The sequence below is a fragment of the Pantherophis guttatus genome, chromosome 10, assembly GCF_059756535.1.
Source record: "Pantherophis guttatus breed Tessera chromosome 10, ASM5975653v1, whole genome shotgun sequence".
NCBI lineage: Eukaryota > Metazoa > Chordata > Lepidosauria > Squamata > Colubridae > Pantherophis > Pantherophis guttatus.
The window spans coordinates 5,114,863-5,142,276 of NC_142072.1; the positions used below are offsets into that span (position 1 = coordinate 5,114,863).

A 27,414-nucleotide genomic window follows, 5' to 3' on the forward strand; every position below is an offset into this window, starting at 1 on the left:
GAAGGTTGACTCAGCCTTCCATCCTTCCGAGGATCCAGATTGCTGAGGCTATTAATAGGCTGACATAGTAAACCGCTTAGAGAAGGCTGTAAAGCAGTGTGAAGTGGTATATAAGTGTAAGTGCTATCGCTATTGCTAATCCTACAGCGAATGTTTGAATTTTGCCAGCGTGGATTGCAAGCTCCTTCCTCCACTTTCTTCAACCTTTGATGGCAATACTCGGGGTAGAAATCATTCAAGAGGTTTCAATCCCGTTCTGTTCCACCTCACCTCGCTTCACCCAAGGGTGAACTGCAGAGACTGCCTGTTGCACTTACCCCAGCAAGTTGGCTGCCCGCTAACATGAGCTGAGCCTGGGGTAGGTGCGGCTGCTGAGCTTGAGGAGCTGGGGCTGGGGCTGGAGCTGGGGCTGGAGCTGGAGGCATTTCTGTAGAGTCTTCAGCTTTGATCTGGAAGGGAATAATCATAATTTTGAATTGAATTATCGATTAATTGTTAATTACTATTTATTGAATTGTTGAGTTTCCACCAGTCTTAGACTGTGGACCTAACTGCAGATTACCCACATAGAGTAATAGTAATAGGCACCTTGCGTGCAATTATAAAACATCTGGAGCAACACTTGAACTTCATCAGCATTGACAAAATCACCCTCAGTCAATTGCAAAAGGCAGCTTTACTCGGAACAGCTTACATCCTGCGACGATACTTCTAACACCATCAAATATCCACATCGGCCTATCCCAGATGCTTGGGAAGGAGCCGATAGGCAGATAAAAATGTCAAGTCCAGTCTGAACATCTGGCTGAGTGTAGTGATCAACCATAAAACAGATGGTCCTCGACTTACAACAGTTCGTTTAGTGACCGTTCAAAGTTACAACGGCACTGAAAACAGTGACTTAGAACCATTTTCACACTTACAACCGTTGCAGCAGCTTCAGGGTCACGCGATCAAAATTCAGATGCTTGGCAACTGACTCTTATTTATGACGGTTGCAGTGTCCTCAGGTCACCTTTTGGGACCTTGTGACAAGCAAAGTCAAATGGGGAAGCCAGATTCATTAAACAACCGTGTTACTAACTTAACAACTGCAGTGATTCACTTAACAACCATGGCAAGAAAGGTCATAAAATGGGGCAAAATTGCTTAACAAATGTTTCGCTTAGCAACAGAGATCTGGGGTTCAATGGGGGTTGTAAGCCAAGGACTACCTATAAAGGCCGTTTGCTTTCCAATTCCACATAAAAAAACTCTTTCTGACTCTAGTGTTTTCTTCCTGTGCCCAAACTCCATTATTACAAAGACAGATGGCTCCTTTCTTGTATTTTTTTTTTTGAAAAAACCCTGAAGCTCCCTCGTCTGAACCGAATAGTTATGTCTCACACTAGAACCAAGGGTCAAGAAAGGAAACGGGGCAGCTGTCGGAAGGATCCTGTACTGGAGAGATTGAGCTCTCTGTCCCAGCAGGGAGACGAAGGGGGTGATTCAGTGGAGACCCTCAACTGCAGCCAAGATCATGTCTACTTCGACTTGAGGAATTCCAAGCAAGGGGATCCAAATCCTGCAAAGTTAAAATCTCTGCTACCCTGCAGATATTTAGTAAGGAGTTCTTTGTAGGGATGAGAAATAATGCAATACAATACATTCATATCCCGCCCACTGACCAGTGCAAGATGTTTTATCGTTACTTGGCTTCCTGTTTTGCTGCCAGGGTTGGGGCGCAGGGAATTCCCCCCTTAAACCAAACCTTGATTCAGAAGTTCCTATCAGGCTGATAACAAAAGCGCAGGGCACTTCCCATTGGGGGGTCTTTCTTTGTCAGTGCGATTTTGACCTGCAATGCCTGGCTCTGGCCTTTCTTGGGAGGGGGAGTTTCAGGATTTCCAGGGGAGTGGGCAGCTTGAAGGGCCACCCAGAATCGTTTGCAATATTGCAGAAAGTGCAACTTTTAAAATTATGTTAAGAGCTGAGCTGTTATCTAATTCTATGTCTCAAAAAAAAAAAAGAGAGAGAGAGAGAGAGAAAGGGAACAGATTGTGGTTTGGGCAATATGCAAATTTTTTCTGTGCAATCAGTTAATCAAAATGCAAGTGATTAATCCAGCTAAACAGACACAGAGAGAGAGAGAGTTTACAGACTTCTCATAGCATCCTTCAAGCAAGCGTCAAGGGTTTTGGTCACATTTCAAAGCTTAACAGACCCTAGAGTCAGACAAGGATAGAGAGGCAGTTTAAAAACTGGGGTGCTGAATTATGGCCTGTGACCTTTCCTTCCATCATACCTCCAAGATTTAAAAAGATTATGTCTATAATCATTGACAAATAAGATGTTTGTTGAGCTGGTTATAAAGACTTAGTACACAGTTTTAAAGCTTTGCTGGCTGGGGAATTCTGGGAGTTGAAGTCCGCCAGGCTTAAAGCTGCCAAGGTTGGAGACCCCTGGCTTAGACCAGTGTTTCTCAACTGTGGCAATTTGAAGATGGATGGACTTCAACTCCCAGAATTCCCCAGAACAAAAGGTGACCACTCCTATTACCTCATCCCTCAAGAATCCACCATTTTCCTCTGTCCTGGGCTGAAATTAAAGCCCACCTCCACACAGCTTCTGACCCAAGGTCAGTCCAAGCCAATCTGAATGCCAGATGCCTTTTTAGAGCAATGTTTCTCAACCTTCCTCAACTTTAAATGATGGTGGACTTCAACTCCCAGAACTCCCCAGCCAGAAATGCTTGGTGAGGAATTCTGGGAGTTGGAGTCCGCCCATCTGAAAGGCTGAGAAACATTGGGAATTCTGAGAAGAAATGACACCACCTCGTGGATCTGTAGGTAGTCAGAGGAAAAAGTGGGACTTACCTTGGTGCCCGTGATGGTTGGGGATGGGGAGAACGGAGAAGGTTTGCTCTGCTGAGTCTGGAAGGGAAAACACGAAGCAACTTCAGCACTGGCAATCTAAGACTGTGGCCCACTTCAGGGTATAACTATTTCCTTACTCCCACTGCTCTTGCCCAAATGTTCTCACCTGATGGTTTGTGTCAGGTCCATTTCTTTCTGTATCTAGAAGCAAAAAAGTTAAATTCACCACATAGGGTCCAAACTAAAAGAATCTCAAGAATGGCCAACTTGATCTGAACAATCCACCCATCTCTCAATCTCCATAATAGATCCTCAGACAGAGGCTGATCCATTTGTTTCTTTCTCATATTCCTTGATACATCCTGCGCCTACTTCTGCTGCTTATAGTAACTGGAAGAATTTGAATTTCTGGTGAAGATGTTTCTACAATTCTGCAGTGTTATATCAATAGCTGAATCATTGGCTTTGGGCCAGGGATAACCCCCCATACATTGGGATAGATAACAGACTCCAGAGCGACACATCAAAAAGGAATAAAAAATGAGGAAAAATGCCTAGAATATAATGTATTGCCGAGTATATTTTGAGTTCACACGCTTCGTTCTCCAAAAACAAGATCAGTGTACAAGATCTTGTTATGGCCCTGATAATTTTGATAGTGCCGATAAAGAAACAGAGGAAGCAATCATTATTTTTGTCACCTCCAACCGTTCTCAATTCATTTACATTATTTGTATTTAGATATAGATAGATGATCCTTCAAGGCTGATCTGTGAAAGTATTAAGTATTTGTGTGATTGTGCATCGCTGTTCCTCATTCACAAGTTATTGGTGTGGTCTTGTTAATGTTCCGATTAGTTTAAGAATCATTCTGAAATGTGGTACTTCTGTGAGAGCAGTGACGGCAGGGTTCTGAGGGGTTGCCACAAAGAAGAGGGAGTCAACCTATCCTATAAAGAAAACTGAAGGCAGCACAGAAGCAACGGATGGAAACCAATCAAGGGGAGAAGCAACCGAGAACGGAGGAGAAATTTAATGAGTGATTAATCAGTGGGATGACTTGCCTCCAGAAGTTGTGGGTGCTCTATCACTGGCGGATTTTAAGAAGAGAGTGGACAGCCACTTGACTAAAATGGTATAAGATTTTCTGCTTGAGCAAGGAGATGGGCTAGATAGAAGACATCTAAAGTCCCTTCCAACTCTACTATTCTTCTTTTCTCTAAAATAGAGTGGGGAATATTTTCCGGCTGAAGGAACAAGTGGTTCTCCGAACATTCCTCCCCTAACTCATCCCCTTCAACACCTTCTTTTGGAGCAATCTTTATCTGTCCCACCTTCCCAGCCAGAGGTGATTCTTGTCTCATCCAGAATTGGGATAATCCCATTCTTGGCAATCCAAGAGTCCCAAAGCACTTGCTTCCAGCTTCGCTTTGCACAAGAGAATGGGGCTGCCCAATGAAGCAGAATTGCGTTATTTTCTTCCTTCAGAATAGAGCTGGAAGGGACCTTGGAGGTCTTCTAGTCCAACCCTCTTCTCAAGCAGGATCCACTGTACCATTTCATACAGGTGGCCTTGCAGTCTCTTCTTAAAAACCTCCAGTGATGGAACACCCATCCATGACTTCTGGAGGCAAGCTTTTCCACTGGTTAATTGTCCTCACTGTTAGAAAGTTTCTCCTTAATTCCAGTTTGCTTCTTTCCTTGGTTAGTGTCCATCCTTTGCTTCTTGTCCTGCCCTCTGGTACTTTGGAGAATTGACTAGAATAACAGAGTTGGAAGGGACCTTAGCGGTCTTCTAGTCCAACCCCCTGCTTAGACAGGAAACCCTATGCCACTTCAGGCAAATGGTTATCCAACATCTTCTTTAAAACTTCCAGTGTTGGAGCATTCACAACTTCTGGAGGCAAGTTTTCCACTGATTATTTGTTCTAACTGTCAGGAAATTTCTCCTTAGTTCTAGGTAGCTTCTCTCCTTTAGTTTCCATCCATCTCTTCTTGTCCTGCCCTCAGGTGCTTTGGAAAATAGCTTGACTCCCTCTTCTTTGTGGCAGTCCCTTAGATATTGGAAGACTGCTATCATGTCTCCCCTAGTCCTTCTTTTCATTAAACTAGCCATGCCCAGTTCCTGCAACCGTTCTTCATATGTTTTAGTCTCCAGTCCCCTAATCATCTCTGTTGCTCTTCTCTGCCCTCTTTCTAGAGTCTCAACATCTTTTTTACATCGTGCCGACCAAAATTGATGCAGTATTCCAAGTGTGGCCTTACCAAGACATGATCCCTCTTCTTTGTGGCAGCCTCTCATTTTAATACTTATTTTATTTATTTGGTAATGGTGTCCCAAAGGGAGATTTTTTGTTAATGCTTCAATGGCTGAAGTGGCACCCAAACCAATGAATAACAATTGGTCATTTGGCTTGTTTTTAACCATTTAGTCCTATCCGACTCTTGGTGACTTTTATAGACAAGGGCTCTCCATCTACCCTGTGTCAAGCACAGCTTCTTTCAATTGTTGGATGTTCAACTTTGCATCAGATTTGGGGTTATCAAGCCAGTGCTTGCCCTTCCTGAATAACAATACTTTATACAAAACCTGATTCTTCTCCTTGGTCCATTCTCCTTTGCTTAGTTCCTTATCTTTCCCAGGACAGTAACTTTTAATAGTTTTTTTTTCCCCCAATGCTTTGTTTCTCAGTGCACCAAGAAGCCTTCCTTCCATTCTTCATCATTTTCTCTTTTCCCCTTCATCCACTACTTCGGATACTAATTCTGATCCATGTCCAAAACTGGCTAATGCAATACAGTAGCACCGAGTTGTCTCAGGAGTATATTAATACTATTTATTAGGCCTAATGGCTCCTTTATATCTTGAAGATGACTGGGGGGAAATTATGTATAAAAAAGCCAATTTCTGGGTTCCTGACTTTTCTATTAAGACTCTCTAACGAAAAGCTGGCGTCTGACCCTGCAGGGATCTTCTTTATTTATTTATTCACTTGCATTCTGTATTTTTAATACCTTCTTACATTTAAAAGGAGAAAGAAAATGAATTAGCTTCAAAGAGGCCACCGCTGCAGAGACTGCAGGGAAAGGGGGGTTCTCATTTCACCCAGCCTCCGCAAGAGCCTTTCTGTTAATGAATACATACATTCTTATCCTTCCCATCCAACCAACTTACCTGTGTGGTCTTCTTGCAGCTCCAGGCGCACCTTCTCCAGTTCCAAGGGCTTAGACATTCTTACTTCTGTAAGAAAAAGGAAGGAACAAAAAAAAAAATGGAGAGGAAAGGAAAATGCAGATGAGTTTTGATAAAGGTACACAGAAGGTAAGTGGGACCAGAAATCAGTGCCAATAGCAATAGCGCTTAGATTTATATACTGCTTCATAGTGCTTTACAAGCTCTCTCTAAGCCAGGGGTGTCAAACTCGATTTCATTGAGGGCCGCATCAGGGTTGTGTTTGACTTTGGGTGGGGGGGCTGTGGGGTGGGCATGGCCAGCTCAATGTCACTCGTGTCGGGGGCGCCTGTGGTGGCCTGAGCACTCTGCCAGCAGGGTCCCAAGCTCCATTTTTGGCTGCGACGGCATCCTGCAACCCTCTGCCAGCAAAAACGAAGCTCGGGAGGGCCATGCACGGAGCTTGCAAATTGCTGCAGGAGGCCGTCGCGGCAAAAAACAGAGCTCCTGAGGGCTGTGCGTGGTCCACCCGAGCTCCATTTTCGCTAGCAGAGGCACCGTAGGCTGGACCTTCACTGTTTCCAGAGTGGTCCTACGGGCCAGATCTAAGCACCCTGCGGGCCGGATTCAACCCATGGGCCTTGAGTTTGACACCCCTGCTCTAAGCGGTTTACAGTTTCAGCCTGTATATTTATACAAAGTCAGCTTATTGCCCCCACAAACTGGGTCCTCAATTTACCTACCTTAGAAAGGATGGAAGGCTGAGTCAACCTTGAGCCTGGTGAGATTCGAACTTACAGTAATTGCAGACAGCTGGTGTTAATCACAATGCTATTAGTCTGCTGAGCCACCAGGCCCCTTGGAAGGATGGAAGGCTGAGTCAACCTGGAGCTGGTTAGGATTGAACTCTATCCATTGATCCACCAGGGCTCTATTATGTGCCAAATCTAGGTAACATGACTTGCACCAAACCAACAAATGAAAAACTGAGAACTGGAGAGAAACCAACATTGATGGCTTTAAAAGGAAAGAAAGAAATGAAACAAAAATGTTATCAGGTTCGCTCCTTCCTACCTTGTAATATGACACTGCAGAATTCAAACTGTATAAAATCTGAAAATAAATGCCTCATAGATGTCAAATTATTCCAACAACCCATAACTCTGAAACTTCCAAAACCATTGCTTGTGAGTTCTCAGTCTTTTAATCTTTGTAAGCTGCCTACAGTCACTGGTGTGAGATGTGTAGCTATATTTAAAAAAAGAAAAGAAAAGTAGGAAGACTATTGCCTGCATATATTTTTTTTCTAAATCTCCTCCGAGAAATAAAATGGTTTAATCTTGGTTTTCTTTTAATGAAAACTGTAATTCAGCAAAGCAGCTGAAAAAAAAATCCCTGAGAGATCTAGGCTACACAGTATATTCTTGCTTGGAACCAGGGGTGGGATTCAGCCAGTTCGGACCGATTCGGGCGAACTGGATGCTAATTTTACATCTGGTTTGCTGAACCGGTAGTTACATGGACTGGCTGGCCCCGCCCACATTTGGGCAATGAATGCATGGATGGATAATTAGGGAAAAGAAAAAAATCCAGAAATGAGCATATACTTAGGAAGCTAAACATTTGGAACTGCAGAAATATTGGATGACCACTAGAATTTGACATTGAGTAATTATCTAGATTTTTGCAGACCCCTTTAACATTTTCAAGAAGTTGCTATTTTTTTATTCATTTTTTTCAATGTCTAAATACCTCCTCCGTGGTGGGCAGATAACCATGCAAGAAAATAATACAAAACTTCAATAAATAAAGTTAGCATCCAGTGGCCTCAGAAGTCACCCAAATCAAAAAATTATTCAAACCAAATAATTCTCAGTTGTTTGTGAAATGCAAGCAGGGATTTGGGACCATCTAAGCTTTGGCAGGAGAGTACCCCAAGCATGGGGGCCAGCATTGGAAGGCTTGTTGCCAGGTTTGTACCCCCATGGCTCTGGCAAAGAAGGGGAACCCCTCAATAGCCCCCCCCTCTACATACCAGGACTAAATGGGCACATTGTATTCTAGAAAGCACTGCCTGCTATCTTCCTAGGACAACTTCTGTTTTCAGGAATCTGTGGTTTTGCGATGGGGATCACAACCACGGACTTTAACAGGGGATTAAGACAGACATGGAGAATGAAAGTTATGTCGCTTCCTATTAGCTTTGCGAAATGGCACTAAGATTATTGCTGGAGAGGAAACACAAGGATGGGGTTACAATAGAATAGAATAACGGAGTTGGAAGGGACCTTGGAGGTCTTCTAGTCCAACCCCCTGCTTAGGCAGGAAACCCTACATCACTTCAGACAAAATGGTTATTCAATATCTTCTTAAAAACTTCCAGTGTTGGAGCATTCACAACTTCTGGAGGCAAGTCGTTCCACTGGTTAATTGTTCTAACAGCCAGGAAATTTCTCCTTCGTTCTAAGTTGCTTCTCTCCTTGATGAGTTTCCACCTGTTGCTTCTTGTCCTGCCCTCAGGTGCTTTGGAGAACAGCTTGACTCCCTCTTCTTTGGGGCAGCCCCTGAGATATTGGAAGACTGCTATCATATCTCCCCTAGTCCTTCTTTTCATCAGACTAGACATACCCAGTTCCTGCAACCGTTCTTCATATGTTTTAGCCTCCAGTTCCCTAATTGTTACCTTCAAGTCTTACTTGTGGTTTTTCCTGAGATATCTGGTTACTCGATCCAGAGAACCTTGGCCCTGCTATATCTTTGCTCTTTTTAAATAAAGCAGGGGTCTCCAAATTCGGGCAACTTTAAGACTTGTGGACTTCAACTCTCAGAATTCCTCAGTCAGAATTCTGAGCGTTGAAGTCCACAAATCTTGAAGTTGTCAAGTTTGGGGACTCCTGTTATAAAGCCTCTTCTCCCATTTATATCCTATGTTAAGAAAACTAACCTGATACGTTGCTTCCATGGTTGAGAACCAGGTTTATTATTCCCCTTCTGAGGCAGGAAATTTGTACCAAGTAAGCCTCCTTTAACGCTAAGTCTGCTCATCTCAGTGGATAGAGATATAAGCCCCTATCATGGACATCGACTCTGTGACACTTTATTTAGTGATTTCTTTCCAAGAAATTATGCTAACTGGTTGTTGATATTATTCATACTGCCGGTTGTTTCATTAGATAAAGTAAGACAATGGTCTCTGGTAGCAGATGCTGGAGGTGGCCAACTCTGGTGATCTAGCAGCTTGGGTTTCTTGGTTGTTCTTCTGATTTAGATATTGCTACAGACAGTGTGTGCTAAATAACCTACTATAGTCTAATCTAAACTATGTATGGTAATCTAGTAGAACAGGGATTGGAAAAAGGAAGCCATCCTACCAGTAGAGTCCACCAAACGTCTGTTCAAGATCCATTGGAGGCAAAAGAATCTATTGGTTAGTATTGTGACATCATCATCGGCCAAGGTAGTTCACTCTTCCCATCAATGAGGTTCTGCCATTTGATAGTTTCATAATCACCATTTTTTTAAATCTAGTGCGATACGGAAGGAAGGGAGGAAGAGAGGGTGGGAGAGAGGGAGGGAGGGAGGGAAGGAGAGAGGAAGTGTGGAAGGAAGGGGAGGAAGGGAAGGGAAGGGAAGGGAAGGGAAGGGAAGGAAAGGAAAGGAAAGGAAAGGAAAGGAAAGGAAAGGAAAGGAAAGGAAAGGATAGTGACGGAGGGAGGAACGAAAGGGAAGGGAAGGGAGGAAGGATAGTGAGGGAAGGAGGAAGGGGATGGGAGAGAGGGAGGGAGGGAGAGAGGGAGGGCAGGAGAGAGGAAGTATGGAAGGAAGGGGAGGGAGGGACGGGATGGGAAGGGAAGGGAAGGGAAGGAAAGGAAAGGATAGTGAGGGAGGGAGGAACGAAAGGGAAGGGAAGGGAGGAAGGATAGTGAGGGAAGGAGGAAGGGGATGGCAGGGAGGGAGGGAGGAAGGAAGTGAGGGTGGGAGGGAGGGAGGAAGGAAGGATAGGGAGGGAGGGAGGGAGGGAGGGAAGGAAGGAGAGAGGAAGTGTGGAAGGAAGGGGAGGGAGGGAAGGGACAGGAAGGAAAGGAAAGGAAAGGAAAGGAAAGGAAAGGAAAGGAAAGGAAAGGAAAGGAAAGGAAAGGAAAGGAAAGGAAAGGAAAGGAAAGGAAAGGAAAGGAAAGGAAAGGAAAGGAAAGGAAAGGAAAGGAAAGGAAAGGAAAGGAAAGGAAAGGAAAGGAAAGGAAAGGAGAGGGAGGGAGGGAGGGAGGGAAGAACGAAAGGGAAGGGAGGAAGGATAGTGAGGGAAGGAGGAAGGGAAGGGGAGGGGAGGGAGGGAGGGAGGGAGGAAGGCCACTTGTTCAGCGTGATAAATGCTTCTCTGTGTTTTCCTATTCATTCAACACCAGTCAGAATCCCACTTGGTCTGTAAGCAAACACTGGAAGCTATCACTTTTTAAAAAACTGGACATCAGAGCAGGAGTTCAACCGGTGTCACCACTGATTTTACCTTCATATGATAAATAGGGTAAGTCCAACAGATTCAGCCAAACGTGCCCCTATTAAAGACCCAGCAGGGAAGAAGGAGCCCGCCCTTTTCAGCATCTCCCATTACATTTCTTCGTCTCCTTTGTAATAAAAAGCAATCTTTAGGAGAGACAGCCATTGCTACTCTCCACCCCACCTTCCACCAGTTTTCAGGGAATGCCGTGCAAAAAAAGGAAAAGCAAAATAGTTTCAGAACTTGCAACTAAAGCCTGAGATTTCTAACGAAAGGTTGCTAGATAAAACTATTCCTATCCAGAGCCCACCCTGCCCTGAACACAGGTTTTCCTCAAGTTACAACAATTCTTTTAGTGACCGTTCGAAGTTAGGTACAAGGGTGCTGAAAAAAGTCATTTATGACCATTTTTCACACTTACAACCATTGCAGCATCCCCCGAGTCACGTGATCAAAATTCACACACTTGGCCATGGATTTTTTTTATGACGGTCGCAGCATCCCGGGTGTCACGTCATCCCCTTTTGCGACCTTCTGACAAGCAAAGTCAATGGGGGGCCAGATTCACTTAACAACCTTCTTATTAACTTAACAACGGCAGTGATTCATTTAACAAATGTGGCAAGAAAGGTCATAAAATGAGGCAAAATTCACTTAACAACTGTCTTGCTTAGCAATGGATATTTTGGGTGCAATTATGGTTGGAAGTCGAGGACTAACTGTATTCTAGGATATTCAGATTTATTCCTTTTCCTGTCTGGTTTTCCATTTCGCTCCCTCTTCGGAAAGCGGTGGGTTTCAAATTTTTTTACTACCAGTTCTGTAGGTGTGGCTTGGTGGGCGTGGCATAGCTTGGTGGGTGTGGCTTGGTGGGCGTGGCAGGGGAAGGATATTGTAAAATCTCCATTACCACCCCACTCCAGGGGAAGGATACTGCAAAATCCCCATTTCCTCCCGATGGGAGCTGGGACTTGGGAGGCAGAGAATAGATGGGGGCGGGACCAGTGAGAATTTTTACTACCAGTTCTTCGAACTACTCAAAATTTCCGCTACCGGTTCTCCAGAACTGGTCAGAACCTGCTGAAACCCACCTCTGTAGCAGCTGCTATATGAGACATTTCTGCTCTTCTCCCCATCAGAATCCTCTCTACAGTTTCCATGTTACCCTTTTTTTTTTTAGCGTAATTCGGCCAACCTGGTAGTTCCCAAACCTTTTTGATATATTTTTTTGTGTGCGCAAGGTTGCTGCCACTCTGACTAGATGAGAGTTGGCTGTTGGAGAACTTAATTCCCATAGTAAAACGAACTTCAGCAACTCAAGGAATTGTGATCTTTTTAGAGAGGTAGCAAACAGAGAGCTTTTTCCTGGTATAATGAAGGTAAAAGTTCACACCCTAGTTTCTTTCTATCAAACCCACACTAAAGCCATAGAGTACGTGATGCTGGGCAAATGGCATTCTCGTATATCCACCACAATCTGCACAGCTGGCATTTAATGCTGCAAGCGTTTGGTAATACGGGAACGATCATGGGTACGATAACAGCTGGTGAAATAACCCAGAAATGTCAATCTATAATCTGTGATCAAAGATAATAGAGAGGCGTTATGTACATAAGAATCAAATTGGATTTTTGAGACTGAATAAAAGCTGAACGGGAGGTTTTTATGAGAGATATGAAAATACCTCTTAGCTGTGAATATTGTGTAATGCAGAGTCAACATATAATGGAGCCTGTTTTCAAGTTAAATTCATTCTTTTCATCAACCATGTGCCCGACTATTAATTTTTTTCAGAGCTGAAAGAAATCCTAGCGCGATTCTCAGGATCATTTGGGATAAAAGCACCTGGCAGTAGATTTTCTGAAGCACATTTTCATCTGGAACTGTGTGTTTGTTCATTTGTCTCTAACAAGATTTCTGAAACATGCAGATATCCGACAAGGAAGAATCTTTTCTTGACGCACAGCAAACTAAGGGCGAACTAATTCTTGATTCTTGATTGAAGGTCTATATCCCATGGATGTAGAAGACCCATGGAGAACATTGATAGCAGTGTTCCGGTATTGGAGGGGCTGCTACGAAGAAGAGGGACTCAATTTGTTATGTTCCAAAGCCTCTGAAGGCAGGACAAGAAGCAACGGATGGAAACTAATCAAGGAGAGAAGCAACCTGGAATTAAGGAGAAATTTCCTTGACAATGAGAACAATTAACCAGTGCAACAGCCTGCCTTCAGAAATTTTGGGTGCTCCAACATTGAAGGCTTTTAAGAAGAGACTGGACAGCCACTTGTCTGAAATGGTTTCCTGCTTGAGAAGGGGGTGGGCTAGAAGACCTCTAAGGTCCCTTCCTTGTTATTCTGTTATTCTGCTGCTCTTCGAGCAGGACGTATCAGTGCAGATTCTTTATTTGTGTCAGAAGCGTCTTCAAACTGTTATTCTGCTAAGGATGGCTCAGTGTTAGAACACTGAATTTAGGACGTGTCTGAATCTCGTGTTCATTTTTCACTAGAGTCTGCAATACAGCACTATTAAAAGTCAATGTACTAAATTTTAAAAACAGAAATGCAGCAAACGTTAACTCCAGCTACATGTTTTCCCCTTGTATTCTGGAATTCCCAGAATAGTTCAATCTCTTTGCTGTAGTAGATTTTTAAAAAAAACACAAAACAGCTCATTGTTTCATTAGAAGGATGTTGATTGGATTCAGGAAGGTCAACAGTGATGCAAAAATGAATGTCGTTATTTTTGGGTTATGGTTTGCTCGTGTTGTGGATTTCCTTCATATATTTTTATGTCTCAAACTGGTTTTATCCCTTCACTATGAGCATTATTTGTATTTTCATATGTTGTAAGGCACCTTCTGAAGGGTTTTTTTTTTTTAAAAGAAGGACTCCGCATCATATAAATAAGCAAATGGTAGGTTAGGGTTGGTTCCTGGGTTGAACCTGCATGGAGTGATCCGATTGCAGGCATCCCAGATTTGTTTGACAAAGATTTTTTTAAGGGGAAGGGGAGGAAAGATAGAAAGAAAGAAAAGGAAAAAGTGACAGCGAGCAGGAGAGATAGAGGCAAGAAAACATGGCTAAATTTGTAATTTTTGCTAAGCCATAAACTACTGTATGTTATTTGGAACTTAGAGACCCAATTTGGTATCGTGGTTAAGAGGCTGGCTTAGAAACCAGGAGCATGTGAGTTCTAGTCCCACCTTAGGCATGAAAGCCGGCTGGGTGACGTCGGGACAGTCAATCTCTCTCAGCCCACTTCACAGGGTTGTTGTTAGAAAAATAGAAGGACAAAATAGAATTATGGTTGTGGCCTGTCAGTGGCCTGTGCAGCTAGTAGCTGATTCTGACAGCGAGGAGGCTGGTGTGGTGCTGCGCCAGCAGCCTGTGCAGCTGGCACTCGAGTCGGACAGTGAGGAGGCTGGAGAAGATGTGGTGCCAGAGGTGGGGATTCATCCAGGGCCTTCAGAACCTCCAGAAGCTCCCATAAGTGAAGAGGAAGAAGAGGAGGAGCCTTTTCTCGATGCACGGGCGTGCAGAGCTGCCAAAAGGCAGGAGTGGCTCCTCAGGAGGAGGTCTCCTCGAGAGTAAGGCTTGGGGCTAATTGGCCACTCCCTTAGCCTATTTAAGGAAGGACAACAACTGAGGCAATTTGCAGGGAACAACTTTGTTCACTCTCCTTCGCGTCTTGATCTTAGTTCTCTTATCAGTTTCCTGCAAATTGCTTCTGGGCTTTCTGCCAACCATAGTAAGATTACAGGCATAGACTAAGTGAAATTTTCTCCATTTTTTAAAAAAAATTCCAGATGAGGAAATGTAATATGTCTGAGAACCAAGTGGATGTCCCGAAACACAAGCAGGAAGGGTAAAAGAAAGCGGCAACTTCTGTGATGAAATTCAGAGTTTCTGGAGACATTAAGTATTGTAGAGACTGAGTTTGGATTATTCTTCATGGAATAGGCCGTACGTTGGAAAAACTGCAATCTGGTGGGATTTTCTTTTCAAGGGGGGGAGGGGTTGTTCAGAAAACACAGGAAGTGCTGGCCAATTTATCAGGACCAGGGATTTGCGGCCCACCCCCCTCTCTCCAAATTGCTGGCCACTCTTTGTCGGCTTTCACTTCTGCTTCCCTTTCACATTTTTAGATGGTTTAAAAAAAGCCTTCAATTTACTGAAACTCAAACTAAAAACAGAAGCCCCAAAACCAGCCCCCTTGCCAGCTCCGGGTAGAACTCCTCCTCCTCCTCTTCATTGCCAGTCCTAGTTCCCCTGCCTTGCTTTCTATGGCTGCCCAATTACAGAAAAAACTGGGATTAAAAACACTGGAGTGGCCTGGGGGGGGGGAGGAGGTAGGTTCCCATCTACATTGCAAATTTCGGGGGGTAGGTAAAAAATCCACTTTTGCCTGAAATATACTTTGCACACCAGGAAAAGCCCTACTAAAATAATGACCTTCCAAACCACAAAGCCAGGTGAGCAGACTGACCGCTCTACAAAACACCATATGGTTTGGTTCCAAGGCGGCTTGTGTCTAGAGACCAACATCTGAACTGCTGATCATATGGCCCTTAACAAACTTCTACATCTGCAGAGATCAGCAGCAAAACTTCACAGCACGGAAAGGAACCATGATTGTGTGTCAAACCGCTGTTTAAAGCATAGTGACAGTGGCTGGCTCACAAGCTAGTCCAAAAAAAAAAAAAAACAACCCTTGCCCAGTGGTCCTGGTTGGACCATCCTTTTCAAAGATCCAGTGACTTCAATAGGAATCCAGTAGATCTATCGCTTGCCCTCTTGCTGAGTGGGGTAAGCTTTCCTCTTTCATTTATCTCTAGCTGATCTTCGGTGTAAGGTTGCTCCATACTTCCCAAGTCCTCTTAAGGCAGTGGTTCTTAACCTTCCTAATGCCGCGACCCTTTAATACAGTTCCTCATGTTGTGGTGACCCCCAACCATAAAATTATTCCTAAAACAGTTGAAAATACTTGTTTTCTGATGGTCTTAGGTGACCCCTGTGAAAGGGTCTTCGACCCCCAAAGGGGTCGCGACCCACAGGTTGAGAACCACTGTCTTAAGGCATTACTGAGTGGTGCAATTCCCCTTACATCCACTTCCTAGCCCCATGTTCCCCCCTCCAACCTTAGGCTTACTAGCCCCTCCCCTAATACTGTCCCCTCTTCTCCCGCCACCCCATGCAAGACAGGATTGGAGGCAGATAAAATTTGTCTGGGACACACTCCACAACTCTGTAGAGGAGGGTTTGTCTCGATGAGCCTTGAAGCTTAGGACAGAGCAGTCGCGAGCCTCAAAGCAGGAGAAGCAGCCAGAATAGGCAGCATTGCTTCGGTTACCCGCACCCTGCCTTTTCGCCACCCTACAATCAACTTTTTATCAGCATCAAGGAAATCTCCAGAAGAAGACGGCAATGTATTCCGGAGGAAGAGAGAGAGTCAGAGTCAGAGAGAGAGAGAGAGAGAGAAAACACAGTGAGATGCCTCCAAGTTGCAGTACACCTCTTATCGCTTACCTGTTGCCCACAGGCCCGAGTTCACCATGGCTATAATTCTTCTGATGTGGAAGAGACAGACCCAAAGGGCCCTGCTTGCCAGTGACGGATGGCACTTGTTCCAGAGAGGAAAAAGCAGGTGGCAGGACAAGGAAGGGCCTCTAAGCTAGGGGCAGGCCTGGGGAGTCCCCAGGCGCTTGAGAAGCAAGAACAGTGAATGTGGCAGGAAGCAGCTGGGAGGAAGAAGACATGGCAGGGTGTGCGTGTGTGCTGGGGTGGGGTGGGGGGGAGCGAAGAAAACTGCAAGGACTGTCACACAGCAGATACAGATATACGTGTGCAATTGCCACGGTAGCCACAGGTGCCCATGCTTCTGTCTGCGGTGCCCAAAGCTCAAGGGACCCCGTAGTTGAGTTCAAAGGATCGGCATGGCACAGGATCTATAGAATGTGTATATAGGCTAAAATGTGATTGGGCGTTTTATGGTTCAGTGAATGGTTTTAGGCTTAGCATGTTATGAGCTGCAGGTAGTCCTCGACTTATAACCATTCATTTAGCAACCAGTTGAAGTTACAACGGCAGCGGAAACTGGTCCTTGGACTTAGGACCAATGTCGCATCCCCATGATCACATGATCAAAATTCAGGCGCTTGGCAAATGGCACGACTTTATGACCATTGCCGCATGCGATCGCCATCTGCAAGCTTCCAAGCTGGCTTTTGAGAAGCAAAGTCAACGGGGGACGGCATGTTCGCTTAATGACCATACGAGCTTTCATTTACCAAGTTTTTTGCAGCAAAAAAAAAAAAGATTGCAAAACTGGGAAGAACTCACTTCACAACCAACTTTCTCGAGCAGTGGAAATTGTGGTCCCAATAGCCGAGCCTAGCATGTAAACCTGATCTGTCTGACTCTGGCTTGGTGCCTTGTGGAAACTCAGCCACTGCAGTATATAGATCAGGCTTATGGCTTGGCAAAATATGTGGGATCATGTGCTCATGGGGATGCTACATTGGTCCAGTCACTGTGGCTTATTCAACAACTCTCACGACTTAGCACGAATCCAACCTCTGTCGTCCTGGTGACATCTCAGAATCTGTATTAGCAACCACATTATAACTCCATATCCATCGCTTAGACAAAAACCTACTCGTGAATATCTTCATTGTAGGGAACCACACAACTCACACTGCATGCAACCCAAAATGGATCTGGCTTTGTTAGATCTAAAATATTTATAGTATATGGAAGAGACTTGTTCACCTGTCTTTGTATCCAGGGAAATTTCAGCGCAGGGAATCTTTAAAAGATCAAGTAGGAAGAATCAAGCTGAGCTGGAGAAAAGCTCCCTGTTCATGGTCCATGGGACATTTTATGACTTTATGCATATTTAGGACTGATCTCCAGCATCTAAAATATGGTTAAAGCAATGGTGGGTTTCAAAATTTTTTACTACCGGTTCTGTGGGTGTGGCTTGGTGGGCGTAGCAGGAGAAGGATACTGTAAAATCTCCATTCCCACCCCACTCCAGGGGAAGGATACTGTAAAATCTCCATTCCGTCCCCATTCCAGGGGGAAAGATTACTGCAAAATCCCCATTCCCTCCTGATCAGCTGGGACTGAGGAGGCAGAGAATAGATGGAGGTAGGGCCAATCAGAATTTTTACTACCAGTTTTCCGAACTACTCAAAATTTCTGCTACCGGTTCTCCAGAACTGGTCAGAACCTGCTGAAACCCACCTCTGGTTTGGAGCTAAGTTCTGATAAGTCGCCTTTTAATGTTTGTATTGTTAACGGCTAGACTTGCATTTTTGTCCACTCAACACTTGGGGGAAGCAGAATGCCACAAATTCTCGAACTCACCTGTTGTGGCCATACAATCCATAACAGTCGGGAGACGGCAACACCATGCTAGCAGCAGACTTATGATCATCATGTCTGTTCTCAACATCAGACAGTGAGGCCTCTACAGTATTCACTAAATTTTACTCCTGATCTCCCCTACCAGATGTAGACACAGGAGGGTTTCTACATGGGAGCATTCCATTGTCCTATTCAGAATAAACCCACATAATGCCAAAAAAAAAAAAAAAAAAGCCTGTCTGGAGACAACCACATTGCAGATGTAACCCAATTCAAAGGTATTTCTCAGGTCATGGTTGTCCCTTTTTTCAAAAGGCAACTGGATTTCTTTGTGTGTGTGTGTTTTTTTTTCCCTTGAAGATGTTTCGCTGATCATCCAAGAAACTTCTCCAAATCTCTGAAGCGGCTTCCTTGGATGAGAAGCGAAACATCTTCAAGGAAAAACAAAGAAATCCAGTTGCCTTTTGAAAAAGCACCTTTGGGACAATTCAGAGGTACATCTGAAGGGCATGATAGAGCCAAGTCCACCAGTTTGTGCACACACATTGTCACATCTCGGTGTGGCACAGATAGTAGTGGGGCTTATTCAAAGCTGAATTTTCTACTGAAGTTGGCAACTGGGGGCTCAAATGCACAGTAGCTCACGTCTATACAAATCTGCTATCTATGCCCACAGCATTCAGGCTAAGGGACTTTAACCACACTCACACCTGGCAATACCTTTCCTGCTGGGTCCCTGTGGCGTTGCCATGCTTTGTCCCCAACCCATGATAAGCCAGTTTTAAGTTGTCCTTAGCAGTGCCAGGGTTAAGTTGTTTTTCTCCTCTTCCAACATTAGTCAAGGGCAGCCTCGAGGTGTCTAAAATTTGTGAGGCTTTATGTCCCATTAACCTGAAAGGAAGTCAAGTGACTGATGCGACTGGCTACAGAGGCGGCAGAGGCAGGATGGGGATCTGCAATGGAAACTCAAATTATATTATGCTATAATTTTCTGCTGACTCAAGGGTGGATGGAGAGCAGTTTAACTCAGTAACAGGGAAATTTACCAAGCTACAGAATCAGTAATGATCCCTCTTGCATAAAATGTATGTTATCCTGAGGGGGAAAAAAACCATATAATCCCCTTCTCCCAATGCCCAAGTCTTCCTGTTTAAAGATTTAAAGCTTGCAAACTTGGGAAGGAACTCTTATTGATCGCTTAAAGATCCTCTGTCACGTGACTAAACTAAATGAACTTCACATGAGACAGCTTCCTATATTTATACATTCGGTTTAATCACCTCAGTCCACTATCTGTAAAATGGGAATTACGTCATTTTTCAAAGAAATGTTTTATAAAAATAGTTTCGTGAGTTTTTAAAAAATGATCCTGATCAATTTAGGCCCGTAAAATTGGGTCACTGCTGATTTCTACAGGGGAAAGAAAGAAAGAAAGAAAGAAAGAAAGAAAGAAAGAAAGAAAGAAAGAAAGAAAGAAAGAAAGAAAGAAAGAAAGAAAGAAAGAAAGAAAGAAAGAAAGAAAGACCAATGTTGCCTTTAACAGCCCAATTTTAAAATACCTGGAAATAAATCCTTCTAAGTTTAATGAAATTGGTGTCTTCATCAGATGTCTAGGATTGCAGTATAAGCCACTGATGGCCACCTAGCTCTATTTTGAGAGAACAATCTAGGATCTAATATTTGAACTCTTCCAACGCTTATTTTAAAACTTTGCTGTAAAGATAGACCCCATGCTGAGATCAGCCTTGCCGCTTCCCTAGCGGCAGACTAAAAATAAATCTCACCAAAAGTTTTTGGGGACTTGTGTGCATGGACCCAACATCCCCAAAGTGCACAGAAAGCTGTTGGAGTTGACTATCGAAGTTTACAGACCAAGGGAATGAGGCGTGGAGCAGTTTGGGAGCGCGATTTCAGCCAAGTCTTCCTCTGATCTATGGTTTGGCTCATCGGCCTTGTGCTGCGGTACCTTCTCCGTGTGCATCTCCACGGATCTCGCCTTCCCCGTTCGGAATTGCTGGCCAATCGAAATATGAGACTGTTTTTCCTGCTTGGTATTTGACTGGGGAGGTAGCTACAGGTTGGAAGCACCGTACAAGGCATACAGCAGAGCTGTGTCTTGGGCGAAAGAAAGGGGGAGATTCATTAAACAACTAGCTATGTTTCCTCCCCGCCCTCCCCAGTGCTGTATGTGAGGAACCTGTGGCTAGAATAGCAATAGGCCTATAGGTCAGTAGTAAGGACCAAGAGGCAGGCACCCTGCCCAGCCCCGTCTCCCTGTTCCCATGGCTGGCTGAGGCAGGCGGTAATGAGAGGAGACGGCCGGTGTCGTGGGCGCTCCCCCGGGGCTGTGGTTATTGTATGTGACGCGCCGGCTCCATCGCGCTGCTCATATTTCTCCCCCGATCAATACTTTTGACTCCCTACAAGACAATAATCGCTTGTCCGCGGCCGCCAGTCGATCAAATACATTATTAGAGTGCGCTCCCAGGGGACCAAGGAGCAGGGTGGGCAGGAAAGGGAAAGAGCAAGGGGGGGTGAAAGTAGAGCGCATGTTGGGGGGGGGGGCAGGATGGCAGAACAAGTTTGAAAAGAGGCAGAGGGAGGGGACAAAGTAGAGAATCTTTGTGTCTTCTCTTGCCTACGAGGAGAAAGGAGTTTTTTCCAAGATAGTCCACAAGGAACTTAACATGACTGCACTTCTCGCTTAAACCGGTGCAAAAGTTCCTCAAGTTTTGCTCCAGGTGTTGAAACATCTGGCGGCCCTTCTTAAAAGTGCTCTTGGGTTTCAACTAAGGGTCCGTGCCCAAGTTTCCAAACTTCAAAATTCAAACCTTGCCAAGGGGCAAACTAGAAATGCCCTGAAGCCTGCTGAGAAATTTTGTTCAGGATTTTCGTAATTTCCCCGCGGATATGTCTATGGAGATTCTCAGCCGTCCAGGTCACAGTTGTCCCAAAGATGCTCTTTCAAACAGCAGCTGGGCTTTCTTTGCTTTTCCTTGAAGGCGTTTCGCTTCTCATCCCAGAAGCTTCTTCAGTTCTGAAGTTTCCGTTCAAAACTGAGGAAGCTTCTAGGATGAGAAGCGAGACGTCTTCAAGGAAAAACAAAGAAAGTCCAGCTGCCTTTTGAAAAAACACCTTTGGGTTTCCCTAATATATTTCACTCTAAGGCAGGGTTGGGGAACTATGGCTCAGGAATTCTGGGAGTTGAAGTCCACGGGCCATAAAAGGGCCATAGTTCTCCACTCCTGCTCTAGGGGAACACACTTCAAGTTCTGTTCCAGGTGAGACTGCCGTTCAATTTTTGCTTCCGATCCACGTGTTCTCTCCTCTGACGCCGTTTCTCCTTCCACTGAGCGTTAAGCACAATTCAGCGTGCCATCCCAACTGAAATTGTGATTAATCTTAACGAGGCTCGGCTGAAAGTAACCAGCTTCACCGAGCGTGGTTTAAAAGTCATGGTTTCCACGATGCTTAATTAAGAGGGACATCGTTTGTCAGCTTCTGGCAATATGGTAAATGTGAAAGGCAGGTGGCAGTTTCCCAACGCATCTTTGGGGCTGTGCCAGAGGAGAAAGAGAGGGCAGAATTATCTATGGAGATTCTCAGTCATCCAGGTCGTAGTTGTCCCAAAGGTGTTTTTTTCAAAAGCAACTGGACTTTGCTTTTCCTTGAAGATCTTTCGCTTCTCATCCAAGAAGCTTCTTCAGTTTTGAACTGAAACTTCAGAACTGAAGAAGCTTCTTGGATGAGAAGTGAAAGGTCTTTATAGGAAAAACAAAGTCCAGATGCCTTTTGAAAAAGTGCCTTTGAGAAAGGCAGGATTCCAAGATTCAATGTAGTTTACGTCTTTCCCCTAAACTATGGTTTAGCTTGCCTGAATGTGGCCTAATCCTATGATTCAATGCAGTTTAGTCTTTCCCCTAATGTACTAAACTATGGTTTGGCTTGCCTGAATATTGACCTAATCCTATTTTTGCAGCCTGCTCAGACATGGCAATTTGCAGCAACAGCTCTCCCTACCCCAATCCCCAACCTTCTTCGCCATAGGTCAACCGGAAGCTATTAATGCAAGTTAGTCTGTCTTCTTATTAGTCTTAAGAATGTCCTTATAATCTATGTAACCGGTTCATCGCCACACTAGCTTTGAGGCCCAAAGTCTGGCCCACAATTTTGTTGACACATTTATTTTGTGACAGAACATCAGAGGCTGTGAAAAAGGTCACTTTTAAGCATGTGCAGAACATAGCACTGAACCAGAAAACAACCTCACTATGTGCTCTCGCATCGGAGATGGAGTCAGAGGTAAAGTAACCATGCCTTAAAAAAAAAGAGGAGGAAATTGGGGGGGGGAATTACGCCTCCTGCTGTAGATTTAAGGGTTATCAACATGAAAAAGAAAACTCTGGGCCTTGCACTTTTGAAGGGTTATGCATCAGAAAGGGCATTTGGCAAATGTGTTCTCTCTTGCATGAGAAGTTGAGCCTTGATTAAAGGCAGATCAGGGGGTGTCCAAGCTTGGCAAGTTTGTGGACTTCAACAGCATGGCTGGCTGGGGAATTCTGGGAGCTGAAGTCCTCAAGTCTTAAACTTGCCAAGTTTGGATGCCCCTGCAGGCCACATCCCTTGGCAGAACATAGATACGATCACTAGACCTTTGGAAGCCCCTGAGGTAGACAATTCCAACTCCATCACAGTGATCATCAGTGAGAAATGTGGAAGAAGAAAAAAAAAGCCCAAAAGCCAATAAGTATTTCATTATTTTAAAAGTAGCACACAAAAAAACCCTTTTTGGCCAATTAACTTTAGAAGTTTCTGCCGTTGGGAGTTTCTTCAAGAAAGGTTCTTGCACAGAGCTGCCAATGGGACTTCGCAGCCTAAGTGTCTTCTTCCAAACTTACGATTCCATGATTCTCACCAAAATCCACTTTTCCAAAGAGAATTGCACTGTAGCTGCTTACTTTTTTAAGGGTGGGGGGGGAGAGAAAAGATCCTCTTGGGGCTGAAATAAGTCTCTCTCTTGACCAGGTAAGAGGAAAGCTAAATGTTTGAGAAGACCCCACACACCATCCCCCTCCCCTTCTCACCTAAACTTCTAGTCCACAGTCCAAGGGACCTCTTCTCAAAGTCACCTACTCATTGTAAAGTTTATAAAGTCACCTGTTTGGATGAGACGTTCACCGAATCTATACCAATGTCTGTAGCTCACTGGCTGACTTTATATTTGCATGCGGAATTATTTATGTATTTATTTATTAAATTTACGCCACCCATCTCATCAAAGTGACTCTAGAATAACACAAACGCAGGCCTCAGCATTTCTACTCAAAGCCACTGGGCATAACAGGATGGGAGAGTCATGAAATAACAATAATAATAAAAAAAAACCCAAGCAGCAAAACAAAATGTACTCTACACAGGGGGTGGGAGGGGGCCTTGAAATGAGCTTTGTATTGGTGAAATCCTATTCTGCTGTCTATGTTTGGCAGCTGAACCAATTTATTTTCAGCTCAGCTGCGAACCTGATTTTCCATTAGAAACTCTGGTGATCGGGGAATCCCATTGGTGGGAATTCTTGCTTAACCTTCCTCTGGATCCTAGTTTCTCTCTCTTCTCATAGAACCACAGAACTATCGAGTTGGAAGGAACCAGAAAGATCCTCTAGTCCAACTCTCCACATTGTGCAAGGAAATCATTTCAACTATCCATGAAAGGTGGCTTCTTCCTGTGACTTAATACGGGGTACCATAAAGAGAGGAGTGTAACTAGCAGGGTCTTAACCTCTAGAGATGAAAGAGCCACAATTCAGAAAGACTACTGCAGTGTTGAACAGATTTTTGCCATCAGGAAGCTTGAGTTGATATTCAAATGGAGTCTAGGTAGCTGCAATTGAGACCTGTTATTTGTGGTGCTAGTTTCTGAGGCCACGAAAGACAGTTCATGGTCCATCTTCCCTGGAGTCATCCCTATATGTACCTAAACATGACTTTTATGTCTCTGTTTCTGCTAAATCTATGTATCTGATTGAAGATCCCAAGATCTTTCAGCCTGTCTCCATAGTGCATGTCCTAAAGTACTTTGAATCATCTTTCTTGGCCGATTCTTAATGCTCTCCGATCTGTTGATATTCTTCTGGAAATGGAGTCTGCAGAAATCTAAAAGATTCAGCTAGTTCACACGCCTCTCTTTATGGTACCCCGTATTAAGTCACAGGAAGATTCATCTAGTTCAGGGCAGCCCCTTTTCCCAGCCCAAAGCCTTCCAGATGAGATGGATGATAATGCTCATCAACTTCAACCACGAATGGAAATAGCGACACTAATTTCCAGGCCTGTAAAGTATGAAGAGGAATAGCTCTACAATGATTGGAAGCACTCGCCAGATTCTTAAAACATGACTTTTTCTGTTAGCCCAAGCATGGAGCCACTGCTGGAAACTGAATACAGGGATCCTTTGCATCTATAGCATTAGCCAAAATTAACCACGTAAGCCACTGCAGCTGGATCTGACAGTTTCCTTAGCTATTCCCTTCGCGCCAATTCACAGAAGCTTTTTACAACGGGGTATTATTATCGTTCACCATTCCCTCAGGTGGCTACATGGGAATCTGGCAAAACTTTCCTGGATCAGAGGAGGGAGAAGTTCCACTCCATCATCTATCTGTTCCTATGGTGACCAAAGTAGAAGAAGCCTAAAATGGGCAATGGACTCAGCGAAAAGCATTTTGCACTGATCCAGGAAGAAGATATGGCCATCCTGATTAGCCACTGACAATCACTTTATTGTCCGTGAATATTCTATTTCTCCTTTATTTAAAGCCTCCTAAACTAGTAATTCTCACCAACATATCCCTGTGAGGTTCTATAGATTAGAGATTCTGTGGCTGCCTATTGTGAAAACAAGTGCCTTTGTCTGTCCTGAATCTTTCACTATTCAATTTCCGCAGAGGAGTGTTATAAAAGGAAGAAACATAAACACATCCATTTTTCCCACACTATGCAAAATTTGTATTAGCTTCTATTTACGTTTTTAAGATATTATGAGATGTTTACATAGAGTTTTTCTAGCCTCTTCTTTGGTTTTTTTTTTTTTTTTTGGTGGCTCTTTTCTCCATATTTTTTTTTTCTGGTTGTTTCAGGGGCAGAAATTCTAGAAACTGCAATTCCAGCAGATTTTTTTTTGGGGGGGGGAGGGACTAAACTTAACCTAGATTAGCTGAACTGATGCTTATCTTTGGCCTCTGCATCTTATTACAAGCATATCTCCACTTGAGCAGTTACATTAATGCAGAAAAATTCCCTGACTGGATGACACCAAAAACTAACAGAGTTGGAAGGGGCCTTGGTCTTCTAGTCCAACCACTTGCTTAGGCAGGAAACCCTACACCACTTCAGATAAATGGTTGTGCAACCTCTTCTTAAAAACGTCCAGTGTTGGAGCATTCACAACTTCTGGGGGCAAGTTGTTCCACTGATTAATTGTTCTAACAGTCAGGAAATTTCTCCTTAGTTCTAGGTTGCTTCTCTCCTTGATTAGTTTCCACCCATTGCTTCTTGTCCTGCCTTCAGGTGCTTTGGAGAAGAGCTTGACTCCCTCTTCTTTGTGGCAGCCCCTGAGATATTAAAACACTGCTATCATGTATCCCCTGGTCCTTCTCTTCACTAGACTAGCCATGCCCAGTTCCTGCAACCGTTCTTCATATGTTTTAGCCTCCAGTCCCCTCATCATCTTTGTTGCTCTTCTCTGCACTCTTTCCAGAGTCTCAACATCTTTTTTACATCGGGGCAACCAAATCTGAATGCAGTATTCCAAGTGTGGCCTTACCAAGGCCTTATAAAGTGGTATTAACACTTCACGTGATCTTGATTTTATCCCTCTGTTTATGCAGCTTAGAACTGTGTTGGCTTTTTTGGCAGTTGCTGCACACGGCTGGCTCATACTTAGTCTGAAAGAGTTTCCACTAACAATAAGGCCAGGACTGGTGGGCCTCACAGGCAGGAGATGAAGATCTGGAGACAGCATTAATTTCTGGCATTAGGCACAATTCCTGAATAACAATAATATCAAGTGGTATTGATCATAGGATAGGATTTATATGGATGGATAGGATCCAATTTGAGGGACTGCCACAAAGAAGAGGGGGTACAAAGCACCTGAAGGCAAGACAAGAAGGAATGGGTGGAAGCTAATGAAGAAGAGAACCAATCTAGAACTAAGGATAAATTTCCTGACAGTTAGAACAATTCATCAGTGGAATGATTTGCCTCCAGAAGTTGTAGGTGCTCCAATACTGGAGGTTTTTAAGAAGAGATTGGACAACCATTTGTCCGAAATGGTGTAGGGTTTCCTGCCTGAGCAGGGGGTTGGACTAGAAGATCTCCAAAAACCCTTCCAGCTCTGTTATTCTGTTATTCTGATGTAGTAGCAAAGACAGGGTGCCAACTGTTTTGAGGTGTAATGACTCATCTATAAAAGCAGACACTACTCCATATATTTAAATGACTGAGTGACCAAGCCACACTGCATTGAAGCAGGTCGGATCACCAAGTTGGCAGATGTTAGATACAGCACAAAGACCAGAGTCTCTGCCCAAAAGTTTTAGAGAGGAAGGGGAATCAAAAGGGTTTGTTATGAGATATGCAACAGCAAAGATAGAGAGAGAGTTAACCTGGAAGAAAGTATTCAGGAAAAGGAGAAGGTTGAGATGTTCATGGAAGATCTTATGGAAGGAGACAAGGAAGGGGATGTGGAGAATGAAATTGCAGAGATGTAACTTTTCCAAAAGGGAGACATGGTTATCGTGATGAGAAAGAAGAAAATAATTGGCAATTAGGAGTATTTTAGCTAAAATTGCAGGCCTATAAAAAAAGCGCTTGGGCTGTTAAACAGGGATGATGGGAGAAATACATCATTTTTCCCCCCATAAATTGTAATATTTGGAATATGCACACTTTTAATAGCCTCGATGTTGCGTGATGCATTGCAGGTCTGTCAGTTATGTTGCTTGGGGATGATGGGAACTGCAATCCAGACATTAGGAGTGCATCAATTTCAGGACAACTGATGGAAGCACTGGCTTTTTCATATCAGGATACAGAAGAATATTAACAATGATTATATTGGCAATAAACCAGCAGTGATGATTCCAGCTGCACACCTATACAACAGATCTTGGAGCTTGCTAAATTGCACATTAAACTAATCTCAACTATTGTTAGTGATTAATTTCAGTCAGTAAAAAATAGGCCAGGAATGCTGTATAGAATGTCCATAGTTCTGTCCATAGTCCAAGAATCTCGCTGTTTAGCTTTCAAAATTTCTAGACTTTAATGCAACTAAGATAAATTTGAAAGGACTTGTAGAACTTGGAAGAGTCTTACCATAAAACTGAGCAGGATTTTCAGGGCTCAGGAAACAAAGCAAATAAGGAAGGAAATATATCCATCTTCATATTACACTTTGGATGAGTATACCTTATGCAAAATGCTTCGTTTTGCACACATATGCATGTTTTTTCGCATTTA

The 27,414-nt window shown here is 43.9% G+C and overlaps 1 protein-coding gene across 9 annotated transcripts in view; it reads right to left on the reverse strand.

Moving 5' to 3' along the window:
• The window catches only part of POU2F2 (POU class 2 homeobox 2), a 121,088-nt gene that overhangs the window by 13,830 nt on the left and 79,844 nt on the right, over positions 1-27,414 (reverse strand). For 5 of the 9 annotated variants that reach the window (XM_034437997.2, XM_034437994.3, XM_087876867.1 and 2 more), the window contains 4 exons: positions 6,031-6,096; positions 3,022-3,056; positions 2,856-2,912; positions 318-449 (listed from right to left, as the gene is read on the reverse strand). In XM_034437997.2, coding sequence (XP_034293888.1) covers positions 318-449; positions 2,856-2,912; positions 3,022-3,056; positions 6,031-6,096 — 290 coding nt within the window. Of the gene's footprint in view, positions 1-317; positions 450-2,855; positions 2,913-3,021; positions 3,057-6,030; positions 6,097-8,971; positions 9,513-16,051; positions 16,210-27,414 lie in introns of those variants that run through there. The other 4 variants (XM_087876870.1, XM_087876866.1, XM_087876868.1 and 1 more) reach the window with 4 other exon arrangements.